The 22,469-nt window shown below is 42.4% G+C and overlaps 1 protein-coding gene across 8 annotated transcripts in view; it reads right to left on the reverse strand.

The window, feature by feature from the left end:
- Positions 1–22,469, reverse strand: part of ITPR1 (inositol 1,4,5-trisphosphate receptor type 1) — a 224,352-nt gene that overhangs the window by 197,963 nt on the left and 3,920 nt on the right. For all 8 annotated transcript variants that reach the window (XM_079957524.1, XM_079957519.1, XM_079957521.1 and 5 more), the window contains one exon: positions 4,121–4,228. In XM_079957524.1, the coding sequence (XP_079813650.1) occupies positions 4,121–4,212 (92 nt within the window). In that variant the 5' untranslated portion in view covers positions 4,213–4,228. The remainder of the gene's footprint in view (positions 1–4,120; positions 4,229–22,469) is intronic.

Here is a 22,469-nt window from a genome sequence, read left to right on the forward strand (position 1 = left end):
CACTAAATGGCTCCTTAAACCAAGGTTGAAGTCACCAAAACAGAACGTCTAGTTGCCACTTTGGGGGGTGTCTATAAAGTCTTATTTTTTCGAATGACTGTCAGACTGTGATTGATTCTCAGTTAAACATCCGACTAGTTCAGATGAAACCTTGAGCTAGGTATAGAACTTTGAAAATTTAAAGAAAAACAGTAAGTTTACCCAGGGAGAGTCCACATATCTATTGGCCTATTCAGACCTCTTTTTCTTAATGGTGACTGCTCCTGCTCAGGCTGCACAGAAAAGGCATTTTGGTTCCAGAAATTCATTCTGATTGTGCAGATAAAATATAACCAATAGAATTCTACCGGTGGTGGGGGGAGGGTATTAGTGTGTTAAAACAGTCCAGGTCCTATGCTTCCCAGATGGTGGAAATGTCAGGCGCCAGGCATCTTCACTTGGTCAAAAGCCAGGTATATACTCTGACTGTATTGGACATCTGCTTCTATAACTTCACACTGGGATCCTCAAAACACACAAATTAATTCTGTCGAGGAGGAGGAAAGAAGCCCAGGCCAGAAAGCTTAAACTTATGTCATTACATAGGGAAAAAAGAAAAGAAAATACACCAAAACACTTCTTCCACATATGAATTAATTATAAAGGTTGGTAGGTGTGGGGAGAGAATCATATTTAACAATGCACAACCTTTTTCTTTCTTTTTTTTAAATAATATTTATTATCATTTCTAAAAGGTACAAATAGCAAAAATACATACATAAAAACGAAAAAGGAAAATGAAAGAAAAAAAAGAAGAAAGAAAAAGGAAAAAAGAAAAAAAGAAAAAAAAGAAAAAGAGATTCCACCTTTTAAATCCCATTTTCAATAGCTTCTTTTCTGGACTTCCCCACGCCTCCCCTTCTTGTATTCCATTTCCCATATTTGTTCAGCAAGTTTTTACCTTAAAATCATCACTTATTTTAGCCATTATTTCAGTGTTATATTTACTTTAGTCTAATCAATAACACTTAAACTATATACCTTATTCATATATACGAAAGATAAGAGAACAGAAAAAATCAAAAACAAAATAAAAATACTTTTCCTAAGGTTGTCCCTGGTTCCCATCCACGAATTCCCCATTTTATTACTAATGAATGACATAAAAAAAAGAAAAAAGGATTTTTACACTACAAAGTGAAAATCAGGCCCCCTTCGGGCTCCCAAGCCCTCCTTTTCCATCCCCGGTTTCAACCCCAAACCTAAATCCGTAAGTCTATCTTTTTAGCCCGGTGCCCTTACGTCCGAGGCTCCCAAGTCCCCTTCAGTCCCTCTCAGCCGGCTTCTTTGGAAATATTTTATGTTAAATACCCAAACTTGAAAAAGTACTTTCTCAATACTGTCAGTGATTTTTTCAACCAAGTCAAGTTGTTTAAATGTGAAGTTCCGTCTTTGTTTCTTAAGTTCATACATCCCAGCTAGTCCAACTTTCACTCTGGTCGGGTTTGAAATCATCTTGATAAGTCCTCGGCTCTCATTTGTCTTCTGTATCACTTCGGCCGTCCCTTGTTTAACAAGTATCTTTTCCTCCTCTTCTTTCTTTAGTTTCATTTCTTGTCCAGCTGCCCGTGTTTTGAGTATCAGGCCCTTTTCCATCTCAGTAGCTATATTTTCTGTTGGTTTCGACTTTAAAGGGCTTGTAGACCAAACATGACCTTGCTCATACGTCTCTTGCAGCTTTCTCATGAGAACGACCAGCTCTTGCAGCTCTGCTCGTATTTCCCGACGTATTTCCATCTTGTAGTGTCCGTGAATCCCCTCTAGAGAGATTCTTGTTACTTAGTATTCCTTTCACTTCCGACCCAAAAGTCAACGTTGTTTGTATCAATCTTCCTTTGCTTTAAGTTACTTTATATCAAAATAACCGGCTAAAGTTAAAACTTTCAGTTCTTTCCAGACTTTGACAGCTAATCTGACAGCTGTCAAAGGCTTCCTGTAAGTCCACCACAGGCTCTTTCACGAGTTACTCCCAGTCTCTAGAAAAGTGGTACTTAATCAAAACATATAAGCTCTTGCCCTCCAGCATGATAACCTGATCTTTTAAAGTCCGTGGAATTAATATCGTTTATACAATCACCAAAGATAACCGACGACTCTTCTCACAACCTTAGTTGGCAGATCCTTGCTGTTAGACTGTTTACAATGGGGGTGAGGCGGACTTCCTCTTTTCACCTCCCCCCGCTCGTACCAGATCCATAAACGAAATAATTTAAAAAGTTCGGTTCCAAATTACTCACGGGTTGTTGTTCTTAAATTTAAGTCCGAATTTTAGATGGAAGAAGTCAGCGCTGTCCGGCAAATGGCTTGCGGATTCACTCAGCGGGGGAAGCAGAAGACTCACAGCACGACGCCGCTCCCCGGCACCCGTTCTGTAGCCTTTAAAAAGGCTCCTTCGCGGGTCGGGAGGGCGCTAACGGTGCCCGCCGAGTCACCACGTCCCCGGGCATTCGCGCCCGCGGTTTTAAAGGGTCCCCGTGTCGCCGGCACGGCAAGACCCGGCCCCCGTTGAGCAGATTCCCTCCGGAGCTCGGAGGGAATCCGCCATTAGCCGATCGCGCTAACCCGGAAGTCCTCTTTTTCATCAACTTTCCTGGCTTTACTTACTCAGAGGACTCAACATTTAGTGCAGGGAAGGGGAACTTCAGGCCTGCAGGCCAAAGTGGCCCTCTGGACCTCTCTAAGTGGCCCTTGAGGCTATCTCTCCATGTCCTCTTTGAGTGCTTCTGCCCAGATAGAATTATCAGGATATGCTAATTTAAACACTGATGTCTTCAAAACAGAGCTTTATTCTTATTTATTTAATCGTGATCCACCTTTCATCAAAAATTGGGAGTCCAGGGCAGCAAACAAGGAGATTTAAAATTACAAAAACGCAACAAGAAAAAGGGGAATAAAACCATTCAACAGCTATAGGCATTGTTCTAGAATGCATGGGCAAATTAAAAGGTTTTCACCTGCTGCTGAAAAGAATACACTGTTGGTGCCAGGTTTAATTCCCTCAAGAGGGCATTCCACAGGTAGGATGCCACCACAGAGAAGGCCCTCCCTTTTGAACATGCGTGAGATAGTTCCCCTTAACCTGTTAGCACACGGGCAGGTTGGTATGGCACTCCTTCAGACATCTGGCATCCAAGCAGAGCCAATGCTATCATTAGGCCAACTAAGCCGCCCCGTAGGGCACACAACTCAGAGGGGCACAGTTCTGGTCTTTGAGGAGCATAATTTTACACATATTAGTTTATGTTATCTCTTATAAATTTATGAGAATATTTTACTTTCACTTTATATATCAGCACCATGAATTACACTTAGTAGCAAGTGGGGGGGGGGCAAGGGAGTTCCTTTAGAACTGATGTAACACAGATCAATTTGGGAAACCTGCCAGTATCCTAGCAGCCAAATTCTGTACTAATTGAAGCTCTGAAACTGTTTAAGGGCAGCCCCACATATAAACACCTTGCAGTAATTCAGCCAGGAGGTTGTAAAATAGAAGAGGTTCCAAATCATTAGTATTCGCCCTGTCAAGGGTCTCATCATTGTGCTCGGCACACTAACTCTTTATACAACCTTCCACATTAGGCTAGAGAATAGTTTCGGGTTCCCTACTGTCGTTCAATTTGCTATCATGCCAATAAGCTCCATTCTGGTCCCTCATCTCACTGTTTCCTCAATTTTCTTGGTAATAAAGAGTGTCCCATAAGAAGCAGAAGGCAATGACATGTTGTTATTCTCTCTTTGGATTCCGCTGCCAGTTCCTCATCTAGATAGTAAACCAAAGAGCTCCAGGCTTCAATATTCTGCCGAGACTGCCCTGAGCAACAAAATGAAGATGAAGAAGCTGCTGCAGTTGTTGTTTTTTTAAATCTATCTTAAGTGAAATGTTTAGATTCTGCTGAAGCAGATTCACTCACCTGGGAAACTTTTTATCCCAGGATTTATAGCTGCAGGGAAGGAAAGAGACACCCAGCGCTGTTAAACACATGGTGATGACAGCGTTGGCTTCTAGACAACCATGCCTATTTTTCCTCCACTGCCAGCTCATTAAACACACCCTGCAGCACCTGAAAAACGGCTCACTTACCCCAACGTGCTGATAAATCCATTTGTTGATCCCTCTGCGTACAAAGAACATATGTCTCCAATATGCAGGAAACTTGACATTTTGTCGGACATCTCTGGCTTGTTGGCTCTAAGGGAGAGAAAACAAACTCATCATTATTTATTAGACATTTGCTCAATTATACTCTATGGGCAGGCAATTAAAGTCAATGGAAGTTTTGCTACATATTTATTGTAACTATATATATTATTTTTATTATTATTATTGCATTCCCCGGAATACAAGTATCAAATATCTAAGCCTTACTGGCTGAAATTAATGAATGTGACTAAGTTAGGTCCATTACAGTTTATCTACTCTGCATAAAATTTAGCTGAGTGCCACCTCTACAGATTAAACCATCACTATACCGCTTGCAACAAACTCAGTAACTCGTGATCAAAACTAGACATTTAAACTTATTCATAATATATGCAATGCCCAGGTTTGAATTATAGCCTGCAGTTCAGGTACCTAAAACCTACTGTTGCTAGGGATTATCAAGAAGGAGCTGAGTCGAATGACATTTGTGGCTTTTTGTCCTCTCCTTTCTGAGTTAGGGAAGAGGCATAGCTTAAGTGGTGGAATAGAAGGTCCCTGATTCAATCCCTGCCATCTCCAGTTAAAATAATCAGGTAGCAGTGATGGGAAAGGCCTCTGCAGGTAACTAGCCCAGATAAACCAATGGTTTGACTCGATATAATAGCTCAATATTGTAGAAGGTAAAGGTACCCCTGCCCGTACGGGCCAGTCTTGACAGACTCTAGGGTTGTGCGCTCAATATGAGCTTTACCATATTCTTCTAGAAATGTTGCTGGGCATCATCTTCTCCTACGATAAATACTTATGCAAGGGAATCATCAGCTTATCACTGACGCTCAAAAACCCGTGCAATATGAGAAGAATGCTGGGTTGACTGGACATCAGTTTCGAAATATTGGCCAGCACCACATTATTATTGTTCTCTGGTATCATGCAATGCAGCAGCTGAACTGACAGGCCCTCCAGTTCATTGCTTTCTCAAGAGTAGGTGAAAACAGCTCTCCGGCAAGTGTTAAACTCAGTGCCTCAATGAAGAAAATCAAACCAAAATCTAGTTGTCTACAGACAATTCAACAGGTTGTGAAGTATATTATTTATGAATTGTGAGACTGCTAAGCATAACTGTATAACAAGCATAAAGGTCATAGTGCAGGGGTCAATGTATGAACAGTATGCCCACATTGGCAGGTCCAGTCATGCAGAGCTTTCTCAGCCAATCAGTAGCCTCACAAAAGGGTACTTGTCTGGAAATAACCCATTCAGTCTTCTCCATTCATGTGGTTGCACTATTCATACACGCAACTGCATAGCATGGGATTGTGCAACTAGGAAGGAGCCCCCATGATATGGGGAACACTTGTAAAAGTTTGCCCCGATTCCTCTCTCAGCAAGAAGTGCACACAAGGACAAACAAAAAACCAATGGAGATAGATAAATTATTAAACACAGCATTAGAGTTGTTTGGAAGTTAATATAGTAGTATCCAATATTTTTATTGCAATGTAAACACAGCCTCTGATCTGCAAATACCAACTGGGGTTTTTTTCTTTTGTTCTTTAAAAAAAGGTTTATACCTTACTCCTATAGAGGAAATCATCAAGTATACAGACACTTGGGAGTATAAAAACTGAAGGGAAAGAATGACAATTGTTTCTGAACTAAACCGCTCTGTGTGCTGTGTTTCATTAACAGTCACTTGGCTCTGCTTATTCATTTTTCACCCGCTGACCCTGAGAGACCTGTGACTAATTAAAAATTTCAGGAACAAGCCAGCATGTTGTAGCTCTTAAGTGTGACCAAGTGCTCCACCACCAGTTCCCAACACCCACCCCTAATGACACAGCTCAAGTAGACATGCAAGCACTGAGATTATTTCTCTTTTGGTGGAGAAATGGCTTCAATAGCAAGAAATGTGGCACTTATTGCGAAACACAGCCCTGACATCATAAGGGGGAGAACTGTTCCCATTTCATTGAACATTAACTTGTTTACAGTGAAAGGTACAGATCAAGCATATTAAAGCCAACTGTGAGATCAGCCAAGGACAGCACTTGCAGCTCACACAAACACACCTGAAAGAGAGAGATTTCAAGCTGTTTAAGCTCATTTGGGCTAGTTTGGGTTTCTCTCATTTGGGCTAGTTTGGGTTTCTCCTGAGGGCCTTTTTAGTGTAACGAACTTGAAAGAGTTTACAAGCAATTTGAATCTAACCTGTGATCTCTCAGAAGCCACGCTGAGAAGGGGAGGGGAGTCTACAACTCTGAACAGCCCCAGCCAACAAAGGCCAATGGTTGGGGATTATGGGAATTCTATTCCAAAATCTGGAGAACACCAGCTTAGGGAGGACTGCTGTAAACCATCAGTGCTGACTACTTTGACTGGCTAAGGACGTAATTTTACAAATTCTAATAGTACTGTCTTGGCCTGAATATAAGCCTCACTTTTTTTCCAAATTCCGATTGTGAAAAGTTAAAGTGCAGCTTAAATTCACAGGTGGCACTGTGGTCTAAACCACTGAGTCTCTTGGGCTTGCCAATCAGAAGGTTGGCGGATCGAATCCCCGCGATGGGGCGATCTCCTGTTGCTCAGTCCCAGATCCTGCCAACCTAGCAGTTCAAAAGCACGCCAAAAAAAGTGCAAGTAGATAAATAGGTACCACTCCAGCAGGAAAGTAAACAGTGTTTCGGTGCGCTGCTCTGGTTTCCAGAAGCGGCTTAGTCATGCTGGCCACATGACCCAGAAAAACTGTCTGCGGACAAACGCCGGCTCCCATGGCCTTTAAAGTGAGATGAGCGCCGCAACCCCAGAGTCTATGACTGGACTTAGCTGTCAGGAGTCCTTTATTTACCTTTTTACAAAAATTGGCTTTTACGATGATATTGCTGAAACAGACATACAGTAAAACGGAACTGCAGAATTTTAAGTACCTCATAGGTTCAGAGGATCCTTTACTCCTGAAATGTCAATTCAAGGTTATCATTCCTAAGAACTGCCTTCTAGATTCAGCCAAGTCTGTCAAGCCGCAAATTCCTCCTCAGACAACAGCCAGAGAGATGCTGTTTGGAGATCGCAAGCAGGGAACAATAGCAATACCCTTCTCTGGCTGTCCCCACCATCTGTTTTTCAGGGATATGTCTGTAGCTATCGTTATTTTTGTCCTAGCTTTCTGCCCAGGAGTTTGAGGTGGTATACATAAATCTTCACTTTCCCACTGCATTCTCATAATCGCACTGTGAAGTAGGCTAGGCTGAAAGACAGTGACTGTCACAAGGTCACCTAGCGAGCGTCATGGCTGATTTGAACCCTGGTCTCCCAGGTCCTAGTCCAACACACTCTCTGCAGCACCACACTGGCTCTGTTAGGATTGCCCTCTTAGGATTTGAAAATGATCTCCAATTGTAGATCATTAGGTAGTATCCTTCTATCAGGCAAGGAACCTATCGTATATTCCCGATTTTTAAATAACAATGAGATTCCTTTAGAAAACAAAGATAACTACTTTGGAATAGAGTAGAAATAACTTGTATGCATATTCAAGGCAGTTTGTAATCAGTTTTCAAGGCTGCAACAAAGCTAGTTATAGCCCCCACGGAATTCAGATCCTTAGTCAGAAAAACAGGGATGCTGTCAGTAGTACAGAACTCAATACTAGTTTAGACTGGAGGACAATGTCAGTAGCATGGAGCTGGATCCAAAATCTAGCAGATATCATTATGCCACTCCATAGCTATACAGTGGTACCTTGGTTTTCGAACGTAAACCATTCCGGAAGACTGTTCGAGTTCTGAAACGTTCGAAAACCGAAAACTCAATAGCCGACAGCTAGGCCTCAGCATCTTGCACTCAGAAGAAGCTGCATGGCATGTTCAACTTCCGAGGCGTGTTCGAAAACTGAAGCATTCACTTCCAGGTTTATGGTGTTTGAAAACCGAAATGTTCATCAATGGAGATGTTTGAAAACCGAGCTACCACTGTATCTATATCTATATATTCAAGTCACAATGCCGACTCAGACTGGCGTAACTCACCAGGTTACTTTTCCCTCAAGCTCTGCTACTAAATAGTATTTTAACAGGGGACAACATCAAGGGCCATATGCATACGGCAATTATGACCCCATCTTTAGGGTTGGGCTATCATGCCCTTCTTCAAGAATAACAGGAAGGTAGGGAAGGGTTCCCATACATTAAGCCTACTACAAACCATGGTGGCAATTTTAGACAGGGTCAAAATAGAGCTCAGAATGAATCATAAAAGCATCACTACAAGAATGAAGGATTGATGAAAGAGCTCACAGAAGTACTCAGTCAGGGAAATGCTTCACAACACACAAACTGTAGCGTCTCCTCCCCCATCGGTCTGCCCGGACACTGAGGTCCAGCTCCGAGGGCCTTCTGGCGGTTCCCTCCCTGCGAGAAGCAAAGCTACAGGGAACCAGGCAGAGGGCCTTCTCGGTGGTGGCGCCCGCCCTGTGGAATGCCCTCCCATCGGATGTCAAGGCGATGGACAACTACCTGACATTCAGAAAACATCTGAAGGCAGCCCTGTTCAGGGAAGTTTTTAATATGTGATATTTTAGTGTATTTTTCATCTCTGTTGGAAGCCGCCCAGAGTGGCTGGGGAAACCCAGCCAGATGGGCGGGGTACAAATAATAAATTATTATTATTATTATTATTATTATTATTATTATTATTATTATAATTAAGCACTTGACATAAATATTCCTCCCTATCACCATTATCAGTTTCTGAGCCACTGTTATCAGGGCATTCCTTAACAACACAAACATTAGGCAGTTGCCCTAGAGCCATTGCCATCATTCCTTGTCTTATACAGTATTCTAACTTCAGCCATCCCCAGCAGATACTTGCTTGATTCTAGCCAATAGGGCTGCAAATTATAATTGGTCATTAACCTACTAAATCTTCAGTTATGTGACCAGAATTATGCTTCTTTAGCATATGTTCTACATCAGTGGTCCCCAAGATTCCCGCCCCCCCGGACCACCTGAAAACTGCCAAGTGTCTTGGCCAACCATTTAACGATTTTTCTTGCCTTTTGTAGCAGTTGTACTGGAGGGTCTTTAATTGTGGTGAAGCAGTGGTCTGGGGCTGGATTACTTTGGACTGCAGGTGTAAATGCTCACACAATGAAAAACATTGTCAGAACGTTCCCCACCCCATAAAATGTATACACCACTTGATTGTAAAAAAACACACAAAAACCTTAAAGAAGTTTACAAAAGATAAAGCAGTAAAATTAAGGAAAAAAAAACACATCACTATTTTAAAACATACGAAAGTTTAAATGCTAAAACAGATTCAAATTACCTCAACATTCTAAACATCTGGGTAGGCTTATCTAAACGCAAAGGTTTTCAGCAGGAACCAAGAACACAGGACACTAGGTATCCACAAAAAGGGTACCAACCAAGATTTTTCAATTTGACTCTCTCTACCTCACATATAATTTTTCTTTGGGAAGGGCTTTTTATTATATGCATGCATCCAACCTGCAGGCTGACTGACACGCACATCACTGTCAGACTCAACATCTTTTTATACTTTGGGGGGACAAGACTGATGCAACTTTCAATCTCTTCCGTTTCATTAAAAGCAAAATGCTTATTCAAAATTATACCTGGTGGCTAAGAAAATGACAGTGTAGTCTTTTAAAAGCCACAAGTTGGTGAGGAAGCATGACTGTCAAAAGTGTTTAATAATATTAAAGAGGAAGGTAGATAAGGACACACCAAAAATAAAATATAAACAGGAACAAGGCAGTTGGTGCAATTCATCTCCATGTTCATATATTTTATCTAATCTATCTATCTATCTACACACACACACACAAATCTCTCACACACAAAGCAATAATGAGTACACTCTGATCTTTTCAATTTGTAGCCAAATACTAGCCTTTTAACATGTCAGCTCTCTCTCTCTCTCAGCAGATTAAATCTGAATCCAATCCACCATTACGCACATTTTTGATATGCAAAGTGATTTATGCCAAAATTACTACTGAGTGGTGTAACACTAAGTCATACTGTTGGTAAGTTAAGTTCATTATTTCAGAGGGTCTACTCAGACTTACGTTTTATACTACCCACTGTACAGTTAAAAAAGCACACTTTCCATATATCAACCTATGTTCTTAGTCCAACCTACTTTATTTTTCAGTATGTGTTACCCCACCCACCCCTCTTCTAATGCCTTCTACCTTCCCCCCAAAGCACCTCATTTCGGATGCAGCTGTGGCCCTTCTTCAGACTTCAGGTTCCTGGAATAAAAAACTGGGAACAGTTCCTTGCTGTTTTGGATCCCTGCAGGAATTCTGCCCGCTGCTCTTCCCCGCAGCAGCAGCAGCAGCTGTCCTCTCTTCGCAGAGGCTGGAGGTGATCTTAATGCAAGCAAAACTAGCCTCTTGTCTCTTACAGCTGCTTGTGCAAATATCCCGTCTCTGCAAGAAAGTATCGGGATGGCTGTATGAAACGGATGTGCAGCAGTCACCTGAACAAGCGCATGCTTTATATGAAGAGTGCCATGGGAGGGCCAAGAGATCTAGTTTTAGAGAGGGGAACAATTCCCATTAGGATAAAAAAATAATTACGAAGCTCTAGTTTCGGCCCACATAATGCTAGCTTTAGACTTCACCCTGAGGCAGAATGTAACACAAAACACGAGTCAGTTAAAATGACATTCTCCAATGTTTCAGCAACTTGCACTTGACCCTAAATAAATTTAACCGGGGGGGGGGGGAGTTAACTCAAAAATGGGTTTATTTCCGATTATGTTTGCTAAGCTCCTGATGTCCATTCCCAATGGGTTGTATTCAGCGAAAGCATCCATTTAGAGCAGGGGTCAGCAAACTTTTTCAGCAGGGGGCCAGTCCACTCTCCCTCAGACCTTGGGGGGGGGGCAGACTATATTTTGAAGGAAAAAATGAACAAATTCCTATGCCCCACAAATAACCCAGAGATGCATTTTCAATAAAAGCACACATTCTACTCATGTAAAAACACACTGATTCCTGAACCATCCGCGGGCCAGATTTAGAAGATGATTGGGCCGGATCCAGACCCCCAGGCCTTAGTTTGCCTACCCATGAATTAGAGCAAGGACTTTCCTGAGGAGGAAACCACAGAACAGATTTGTGGGGAAATGTGGGGGTGACAGGGAAAGGAAGTTCCACAGCAGAGGTGGAAGTCCTTGCACCAATGGGACAACTTCAATGAATTATAGTCCATTTAATCTTTACTGTATGAACAATAACCAAAGGATCTAACAGGTTATTTTAGGTCACAGAAGACAAATTCCAAATGAGCTCTTGAAGCCAACTCTAAAGGCACAGAGCCCAAGAAAAGTAGCCAAGTGTCTGATTCCACTAAGCCCTGCCTGTCAAATCTTCCACCTAGATTTGAATTGTCAAATTCTTGGCTGAATTCCAGAGTTGCATTAAAACGATGGACAGTTTATAAGCCAGCAATGTACACACTCTTTGCCCATAATTGGATGAAATGCACCGTGCATATAAAATCCCATAATGAGAAAGTTGTGATACAAGACAGAGTAAATTCCACAAGGCTTTTTTGTTTTGTTTTTTTGTAATCTACTTAAGAGAATTTCTTACAATTTTTTAATAATAAAGTAAAATAATAATAATAATGAAGTATTGCACCAGATACCTTCCATGCCATGACTTAAAATGGTGAAGTAATTCTACTATTCACCATACCTAGATATAGTTTTTTTAAAAAAGTTTCCATTCTGCTTGACAGTTCTGAATGCAGACTCACATAAACCCTTCACTCAGGAAAAGATAAAATGAGGTTCTTGCTAATCTTTATATTAAGTCATATGTATGGTTCTATAAAAGGCATCTTCAAAGGGAGACAGCTTTTAACCTTGTTCACTAAGGCTGCTTCACAGCTTATAGCAGAGATTCATGCATTTCTCTGCACATATATACAATGCAAGGGGCTGCAGCTTTTTGGAAATTCTGTGTACCACATCACATTCTTGTTTGAGCCACATTACAACATCAATGAATTTTAAACGTTAAGGCACGTAACAGTCCTTAATCTACAGTTAGAGTTTGTCAATCCACACCATTTCTTAATATATCTTCCATCTTCCACAATACCCTTGAAATGAACACATACCGACAACTTGGTCCTCAACATGATCAGTTAGAGGTAGGTTGTTGTTTTGTTTTTTTGCTTTCAGATACATACAGTTACTATTAAAAGCCTTTGAGAGAGATATCTTCCCTGAAAGCACTACAAATCACGCTTAGAATTAGCTTTCACAGTTACTGTATTTACAATTCAAAATGCTAATATGAACCAATTTGTATATTTGGTTTTAAAAGATAAACAACAATCTTCTAGTTCCAGCCATCCAGCAACACATTCTAGACAAAAAGGGGTCTCATGACTCAACATAATGCATTGGGAAAGGGCTGGTATGCATTTCCTTGCCCCTTCCTCACTTTCACACCACGTGGCTTTAAATGAATGCCTAACCAGGGCTTTTGTCTCTGTGGGACAGGGGTGGAGAACCCAGTGCCCTGCATATGTCGTTGGATTACAATTCCCATCATTCCTGATCACTAGCCATGACGGTTGGGTCTGATCTGCAGGGCACCAGGCTCCCAACCAGTGCTACAGAATTTGATACTTAAAACATAAAAGATATAAACCTATTAATTGCTTGCCTTCTGTCCAGATGCAATTCTTACCATTCTGACTGGGTCAGGGGAAGTAATAATTTTTAAAAGAATTAACAGCAGGTTTGTCTTGCCAGATCCTCAAGACCAGCATGCCTCCATGGCGGCCATCTCTGCTTCCTCACCCTCCAAGCATCTGGTACTAAGGGATACACTGCATCTGAATGTCAACATTACATACAACTAGCATGGCTGATAGCTTTGAGATAGGAAAAGACCAGTTAATAACTATCTGAGCTAGTAAGCTACCATCTTGTGGGAGCGAGCACCCTAAGTTAATAGGGTCCTGTGTGAATAAATTACCAGTCCTAAACCTACAGCTAATTTCATTGGGTGACCCTGAGTTTTCTGAGGTCTTCTCAATGGGAATAAGGAGAAAGGCATTCTCTGTCGCAGCTCTGAAATGGACCACCTGATTTCCTCTTTATTTTATTTCTTTCACCTGTTGAAGACAGGGCATTGTATTTAAGGGATATAAGGATGGAATTATATTATTATTATTATTATTATTATTATTATTATTATTTTATTGATTGAATCTATATACCACCCTACATCCGGAAGTCTCAGGGCGGTTCACAGAACAAAATCAAAATATAAAACCACAATGTATATAATCAAAATAAAAACAACCCAATAACACTCCACAAAAAACAACCACATTTTAAAAGAGACTTACAGCCTCTCCTTTTTTTTTTACACTTATTGATACACAAGTGTTAACTCTCCTGAACCAAGTGAAGCCCTGCGAAGTTGACTAGAAGTTATACGTAATACCTCCCCACAGACTCATTTTCTCAGGGGACGGCCCTTAAATGAGAAAAGACCTTAGCTATAGGAGGGAGGACTTAGCGCTAAAATGCTTCAAAGTCTGTTTGTGGGCGGCACTGATAATGAAGGCACAATCTCTAGCGTGTAGATGAGGCATGACTCCATTCAGCGCTCTATGCAGTACATATGAAGCTTTTCCCCCAACAGTTTAAGCCCATTTAAAAAGCAGTAGCTGCCCCTTCAAGTGTGAAGCGACTGCACAATCTGTCACACAGCGATTTTTCTTGACTTCTTCCTAACTAACCAGAACAAATTAAGTGGGGCAAGCTAGCAGGTGAAAGGATGAAATTCAGCACAACTGAGGAATGGGCTAAGGGAGGATTGACAAAACCACCACCAAATTATGGACCAATACCATAATGGGAATTCAGCTCAGTTACCTATTTTTCACACTACTTCTTGAGTCCTGGAAAGTGACGGATAGGTTCCATCACTTCTCTTCAGTATGGCCAACGGGCAGAGATGATGGGAGTTGTCTACCAGGCTAGGAAGCCCTGTGCAGAGGATGAGTAACATTTGGAGGGCCCTAACTAACTAGGAGCAACTGTGGACAGAATTACGGCAGATAGCAATTTTGGCATTATACTAAAGGAAGGAATTTGTTTCCAGAAACCCAGCTTTCAGACTCCATTAATAGCTAACTTGCTCAGCCATCTGACACAAAGAAGGTTTCCCAAGCCACAGTTGTGAGAGGTAGAGCGTGGCACTTGCTAGTGAAGAAGCAAGCCCTTCTTCAACCCAGTTTTGTGCAGACCAGTTTCCTTTGAGCCAGCCAGTATCGGATACAGGGCTGAGTTCTCCCGATCTGAAATGAGATTTCTAATGTTGATAGAGCACCCTTCATTGATCACGCAAGGATATTGTGTAACGGCATTTTGCAATACAGCTTAGCTCTTTGCAAAGAGTAACAGGTTTTCAAGTAGCCAGAAGAGGAACATGTTTATTTTGCCTCTGGGAAGCATGAAAAGATAAACCACAGCCGCATTAGTTACTAGCCATAGTTGGCTACCAAGGCCAGCCACAATTGGAGGATCCCTTAGGCTCAGACCCAAGTTTCACAGTACAACTTACTGGGAGAGGCCTAGCTCAGCATCGAAAGAGTTTTTAAAGACTTTGGGCTGAAGTCCACATAGCACTAGATAGGATAGATTAGTGTACATTGAGGAATATGATCTGAATGCATGCAAATGCTAATACAGGATCCCAAATGTTAGGTGCCTTCCCTTGCAATATATTCCACATTAAGGGGACAGACCTCTAACTTTCATAAGATACACTTGTCTGTGCCTTGACTGATACTTCACCCAGTCAAAGGAAGCAGTCATATCGCACAGATGGCTTTCAGGAAAAAGAGAACACTTCTGTAATTTCGTGTGCGTCCCTCTCAGTTCCAAATAACAGGGATCTGCCCTGCAGTGAACAGAAGAGAACTGCTATTGCAATTTAGGAGGCCCAAACACAGCCCTTTTTTGCAATCCAATATGAGCAGATTCAGCTTACACAGTGCAATCTGGGATTTAAAAAATGCAACACTGCTTTATCTGCTATAAATGGCTGGCTTTTCAGCTCAAGTTATTGTGCGCTAGCAATTCTAATCCAGCATATAAAAACATTCCACTTAAACACCAATTTTATAACATTAAACCTGCACTGATGCAACAGCAATCCTATTTTTACACAATAACCCATGATCTTCAATTCATAAGGTCCTCTGCCTTTCATGAGCTATTTGTTGGCAGGGATGAGAGCCATCTCTCTTGCCGTACATTACCTGCAAACAGTGCTTTTTTCTTAAGGAAAAAAATGTTTAGGGGTACTCTCATTTTCCTACTAAGATTCACAAAATGTTTAGGGGTATGCACCCCCTGCATCCTCCCCAGAAAAAAACTCTGCCTGCAAAAGTAACTTGCACAACATGTTGGCTTGTAGGCTCACTGAGGTCATGCATGCAAGCACGCTAAGGCATGGTAAATAACTTGGGGTCCTGAGAAGCAGTTGCAGACACGTTAATCTGCCCTCAATGCAACTGCAACACATCCTCGGGGTGCTTGAAGCCTAGCAGTCCCAGCATGCAGCAGCACAAATTCTTAATACAGCTTAATTGCAATAAACTGAAGGCTTACAAGTGTAAAACCAATTACAAAAACATATCCACACACAATGAAATTTCATCAAAACATTTAAAACATCCATGATTAAGAGGTCTAATAAAACAAGTCTATTAAAACAACATAAGAAAGCAGATAAAACAGCAATTAGATCACAAGGTTAAGATCAGGAGAATGCTTGTTTAAACAGGTGTGTCTTCATGAGCCAGCTGACTGCCAAATGAAAGATTTATAGGGATATACCAGCTGAAAGTTTGTGCCAATATCCCTGCCAATAATTTTACTCATTCAAATGTATGCCAGAACCAGAGAGATTCCATGGATAGGATCTAACCAGCTACATTGCCTTTCCTCCCCAGCACCTTTTAGCAAATCGGAAGGAAAGGACACATTTTAGAACTCAGCACAAATGTTCCCAAACTGATAGATTTTACTTCCCTTCATCCCTTGATTCACTCAGTGAACCAGACATGTCCAAATCTAAAGCTACCAGAAAGCGAAGCAAACAAAGAGTCCTAGAATCTCAAATCATTTTAAGCTGCCTGCCCCTCAGAGATATACAAAGGGCGTCATCCCACTGCTCCCAACCAGGATACTCACTCTTCTCCCGCTAGGCCAAACTCAGTCCCAAGGCATACAAGCTATACACTTCTCTGTCTTTGGGTCCTAACCTCATACAAACAGAAATCTTAATACAGTCTCTTTCACTGAAAACATAAGTACCCATCTTCAGATAGGGTATCTGCAACCTGAGGGACCCCATTCTAGGCTGGACTAGCCAAGGACCGTTGGGATGGTCAGGCTCTGACAAGAGTTTTTCATCTCTTCCATGCGGCAGGTTGCTTGGTTTAGGCCAAAGATAGACAACTAGGGGTACAGGTCCTGGCCCAACCTTGATGCACATGAAACTGTTGTTGGGCCCCGACGGCACATCTATCTTTTAAACAAGGTGTGGTAAAAATGCAGCCCACAGATTCGCACACAAGGAAAAGAAAATGCTTTTCAAAAACTGAGAAGTAGATAACCCAACACCTTTTTTGTGTGTTTTATATGGCGCATCCTACTATTAGCTCCTTAGAGAGCCTACCCAGTTCCAAGAGGGGGTTTTTGTGTGACATCTTTTTGTGGTGGGAATTTTTGTGTGGCATCTTTTAAAAATGAAGAAGCAAAAACCAAAACTTGGCTACTGAGCCCCAGTAGACTATCATACATGATGAAGCAAGGGTGCAGACCTGCCTTAGGTGCTCCGAAGTCCTATAATTTCAGTCATTTAAATAAACATTTGAGTAAGTTTTAAAACAAAGATTACTTTTAAAAAATCGGTGAGCTGCTTTGCGTAGCCTCACTACTAGAACTAACACTGGTTTTGCTCCCCACACATTGAATCTTTTCCCCTCAGTCCAACTTTTTCTGTAGTTAACAAGTTTTTCTATGATGAGAAGTTCAGTGTACATAATGCCTTGCCACATCAAGTATTTTTAGCATGTGCTCCGGCACTAATTGTCAGTACCTGTGAGTCTCAGCCACAGACACCACCAACTAAGCAGAAAACAGGAGTCAAGATAATGCACATTTTGTAGTCACAGGGACAATTCCTTATTTAGAACTTGCAAGCTTGTCAATACCTGAAGATTAGCTTTCAGAACAGAGAAGCCATGCCTGGAATAATAACAGAACTGACATCCAGTATAAAGGAAATAGTACTCTTGCTACCAGCAGCTTCCACGATCAACCCAATCATTCAGAGATGTGCTCCAAGCATTTTGCCAAGTACTCAGGTGCTGCATGTCAACCTTCATAGAAACTGGAGCTTTCTGCCCCCTAAAACCAGCATTTATCTTGTGATCCCTTGTAGTACATTGGTGGGGTGGCTGGATGAACTCTTTAATCTTATGCTCACACACAAGCCTTTTCTCAACTTGGTCCAAGAAAAATGAGCAGACATCTTTCTTACCACTGTGGTAAAAGGTAAAGGGACCCCTGAGCATTAGGTCCAGTCGTGACTGACTCTGGGGTTGTGGTGCTCATCTCGCTTTATCGGCCGAGGGAGCCGGCGTGCAGCTTCCGGGTCATGTGACCAGCATGACTAAGCCGCTTCTGGCGAACCAGAGCAGCGCACGGAAATGCCATTTACCTTCCTGCTGGAGTGGTACCTATTTATTTACTTACACTTTGATGTGCTTTTGAACTGCTATGTTGGCAGGAGCAGGGACCAAGCGACGGGAGCTCACCCTGTCCCGGGGATTCGAACCGCCGACCTTCTGATCGGCAAGTCCTAGGCTCTGTGGTTTAACCCACAGCGCCACCCGCGTCCCTTACCACTATGGAGTAATCCATTTATTATCGTCATCTGGCACCCTACCCGCCTTTTGTCAGGGCAGATAAGGTTCTGAAGGAGGACTATGCTTTTTGGACAGTGGTGATGCCTCAGAGTCCCCTGCACCTTTAACAAAGGCAGCAGTCAAAAAATCTCGCGTGCTGTCATCCTTTGCATGATGTATTTCTTTTATCTATTTAAACAATCTATGTACCACTTAACTGCAGTCACCCCTGCGTGATTTACAAGGATACAATACAAAAAGCAAATGGCAGTTGAAACTATAAACCCACACTTCAATTAAAATGCTTGCTGGGATATTTAAAGAGTCTTCAGCAGGCCACAGAAGTTCTGCACAGAGGAAGCTGCAACTTAACTGGAAGTCAGTTCCATAAAATTGAGCTCACAATACTAAATGTGCAGCTCCTGGTGGGATACGAGCCATGCATCTAAGCCACACGGGACCACTAACAGTCATTCACCTGAAGATTTCAGGGATTAGGCTGGGAATATAAGAGACTAGGCAGTCATTGAGTATCCTGGACCCCAATTGTTAAGGGCCTTGCAAATAAATACATACAAGAACCTTGAGCCTGCCCCAGTAGCATACAAGCGGCAGCCAGTGCAAAGTTTTGAGCCCCAGTGTTATGTGCTAGCACTAGTCTGTCCCCATCAAAAATCTAGCCACAGAATTTTGCGCCTGCTGGAGCCTCCAGTCCAGGCACAAGCATACTTCTTATCTATTGGCATAAGAGAAGAGTGATGCTACACAGGGGCTGTCTCTGGTGCAGCTGGCGGAACGCTCAAGTTGGTACCTTACTTTTTCCAAGGCACCCTTTAGCTCATCTTGTGGCACAGCAAATGCATTCCAGCAAACACTTACTGCCGGGAAAGTTAGTTCAGCTATAACTGTCTGTAAAGGGATTCCAGGGAGGGTGGGAAATATACGTCAGACACTCTCAAAGCCTTCCCATGCCCAGCTGCGTTTTACTTTGCAGTGGAGACCACATCCCCCTTCCCATTCACTGTGATGCTTTAGAAACAAATAAAGGTGGCGGTACCTGGAGTTTAAGCTTGTTGAACCTGCAATTCCAACATGAAGGGAACTAGTCATGGCATTACTCAGCAGGGAGAGAAAGACACTTTGTATATGCTCGGTGGCAGTGGGAAAACGAGTCAAAAGAGGAGTTCCAAGGCTGAGATCCGGGTCAGATTAAACCCAGCTCACCCGCAAACAGAAACAAAAGGAGCCCGTTGATGTTGTCCATTTATTGTCTGTGATACTGCACCCTTTTGCCAGCTGCAAGGGTTATGAGTGAGGCTAACTGATTCTTCACTATTCAGAGTTGTGGGTCAACCACATGCACTCTCTCCATCTAACGCACCTTAAGGTTTTATCATGGAATGAATACCAGGACAGATTGCTCCAGTTCAGTTTCCCCCCTGAGGTTGCCAAGAAGAATGGCAGGTACACACCAAGTTGTATTCTTCTATGATAGGCTTGGCATTCAAGCAAGCAGAGTAATTAGTTGCCTTGTCCAGCATCCAAAAAGAATGCCATCTTGGATGTAATTTCTGGTGTGTAGAAGACTTCAGTTTGGCAAGCTACCCATCTCAAATTAGCTCATCTGACTATACAGCAACCTCACCAAGACTCTCAATCAGCATTTCTCAGACTGTGCAATAGGATGCCACAGGAGGAGCTGAAACGTGCTTTGAAAAATCAAATCACTTTACTAAAGGTATCCATTACTATATGCCCTCAGAATAGGGAAGTCCCATGAAGCATCTATCTCCCCATCATCCTGAGAGAGTGGGAACATTTGCCTCAAGTTTCCCTGGCACAACCCACACTACAACTAACAGAGGCAGGGCATTCAGGAACATTGCTTCTGCCCAGAAACAACAAACCTGTCTCCCAACTCATGAGTGACTGGGCAAAGAGGAAGATGGGATGCTAGGAGAAAATATTAACTGGGCTACCTTGCAGTTGCAAAAAGGGGTGCCTATTCATGGCTTTAGATAACTAATTGAAACAGCTCTATCTATATACAGTTTCAGCTATATGCTATCCAAATCACAAGCACTTAACTCCTCTCTGGTTTATTAACTGTTGCAAATTCAATTGCCGGGCACGAATCTACAATTCTTGCAATACAAGTGCGCCTTGAAAAAAGGAGTACAGCCTACACTTTCACTCAGAGCAGGGTGGGAGGGCTCCTCACAGAGCCGATAAAACTGATTACAGAAGATACATACCAGTTGGTCTAGCTTCTCAGGCACCCAGGTAGGAAAGCAATTGCCCTCAAGGCCCACTGTCAACCTGAGGGAACACCTCTTAAGCAAATACTTGGGAACAAATCGAATGGCTTAGGATTCGTTGCTTTTCTTTTGTGGAGACCCTTGGCTTTTAGCTAGGATTCCATACAAAGTCCTAAGCCAAGCTCGCTCGGCTGAAGTGAATAAAAAGCTGTATCCATCTCAAAGCTCCACTTGCCTCCTCACACGCATCCTAATTTCCTGCTTTTATTGCACCTTCACTCTCCTGCTTATACCTCACCAATGAGATTTCAGCAGAGAAGAAACACTTGATGTACTTGTTGCTCCATTAGACAATACCCACTCCCAGGAATTTCATGCTGTCCATGTCTACGTGAGAATTCTGCGTGGTAGCTACCACCTAACTGTCTGTCTCCTGCTACAATTACATGAGCATCACCTATGGGCCTCAGAACGTTTGTAATAACCGAATTTATGTTTCTCACCTAACCACACTGGGTGCCCATGCTTTGCATGCAGAAGGTGGCAGTCCCAGTTCAATCCAGGCCTTGGCATCTCCAGATTGGCCTGGGATAGACCCCTGCCTGAGATAGCTGCTGCCAATCGGTGTAGACGAAACTAGGCAAAAGGGATCTGTAGTCTGACTCGGTAGATGGAAGCTTCCCATGTTCCTAACATGCAGACACAAATAAAAGTCTCTAACAATTACCAGTAGTACCAGTCTTCTCACCAGGCAGCATACTGCTGTAAATTTTGGAGACCTATTAGAGGAGTACTACACTGATCAATTTAATGTATTATTATAATATTATTATTATTATTCCTGTTACAGGTGGGGACTTTTTTGTGCTTTCTGGCTCCAGCAACAAAATATTCTGAGCAGTGTCTGATTAGTCTTTAAAAAGAAGTCAACAGGAAGCTAAAGAACACACAATTGAGAAGTATGTGGCTTTTTTCCCTCCTCAAGCCCAGTTATTGTAGTCCAGGAAACAACTAAATATTTAGACTGTTAGACTAGTTACCAAGACCCTCAGAACTAGCCAGCTGCAACTGCCCATCTTTTGACCATTTAAGACCATCTACAGCCAAATCTGCAACAACATTCATGTGTGTTTATATAATACATCCTTTAACTTATGTATCAAGTATTCTTAAAAGCTTGAGAGAAGGGACAATGCACTCTCAAATGACTGTTAAAGAGGCCTATCCTAGCACAAGACTGCACATTCTTAAAAAGGCACCATGGAGGGTGAGGGCTGAGGGAGGGTTCAAAAAGGAAAAACAGCAATTCAGAAGTTCTGGCAATATTCAAAGTAACAGCCTCTTTGCCCAGCTGAGATACAACTTTAATAGTTCTTTTGGAATTTATCTGACACCATGTACCTAGGGATCACTTTAACCCTGTGAACTAACCAGGTGGCTGCCAGGAAATTGCTACCTTTCAGTCTCCTATCTGTATTATGGGACCACAGACTCATTTGCCTTACAAGTAAGCAAGCCCTACCTTCCAGGGTTGCTTCTTGGGAGAAAAGCAATGACAAACCTAGACAGCATCTTAAAAAACAGAGCCATCACATTGCCAACAAAGGTCCCTATAGTTAAAGCTATGGTTTTCCCAGTAGTGATGTATGGAAGTGAGAGCTGGACCATAAAGAAGGCTGATCGCCAAAGAATTGATGCTTTTGAATTATGGTGCTGGAGGAGACTCTTGAGAGTCCCATGGACTGCAAGAAGATCAAACCTATCCAGCCCTGAGTGCTCACTGGAAGGACAGAACCTGAAGCTGAGGCTCCAATACTTTGGCCACCTCATGAGAAGAGAAGACTCCCTGGAAAAGACCCTGATGTTGGGAAAGATGGAGGGCACAAGGAGAAGGGGACGACAGAGGACGAGATAGTTGGACAGTGTTCTCGAAGATACGAACATAAAGTTTGACCAAGCTGTGGGAGGCAGTGGAATACAGGAGTGCCTCGTGTGCTCTGGTCCATAGGGTCACGAAGAGTCGAACACGACTAAACAACA

This window comes from Podarcis cretensis (genome assembly GCF_951804945.1).
Source record: "Podarcis cretensis genome assembly, chromosome: 2".
NCBI classification, from domain to species: domain Eukaryota; kingdom Metazoa; phylum Chordata; class Lepidosauria; order Squamata; family Lacertidae; genus Podarcis; species Podarcis cretensis.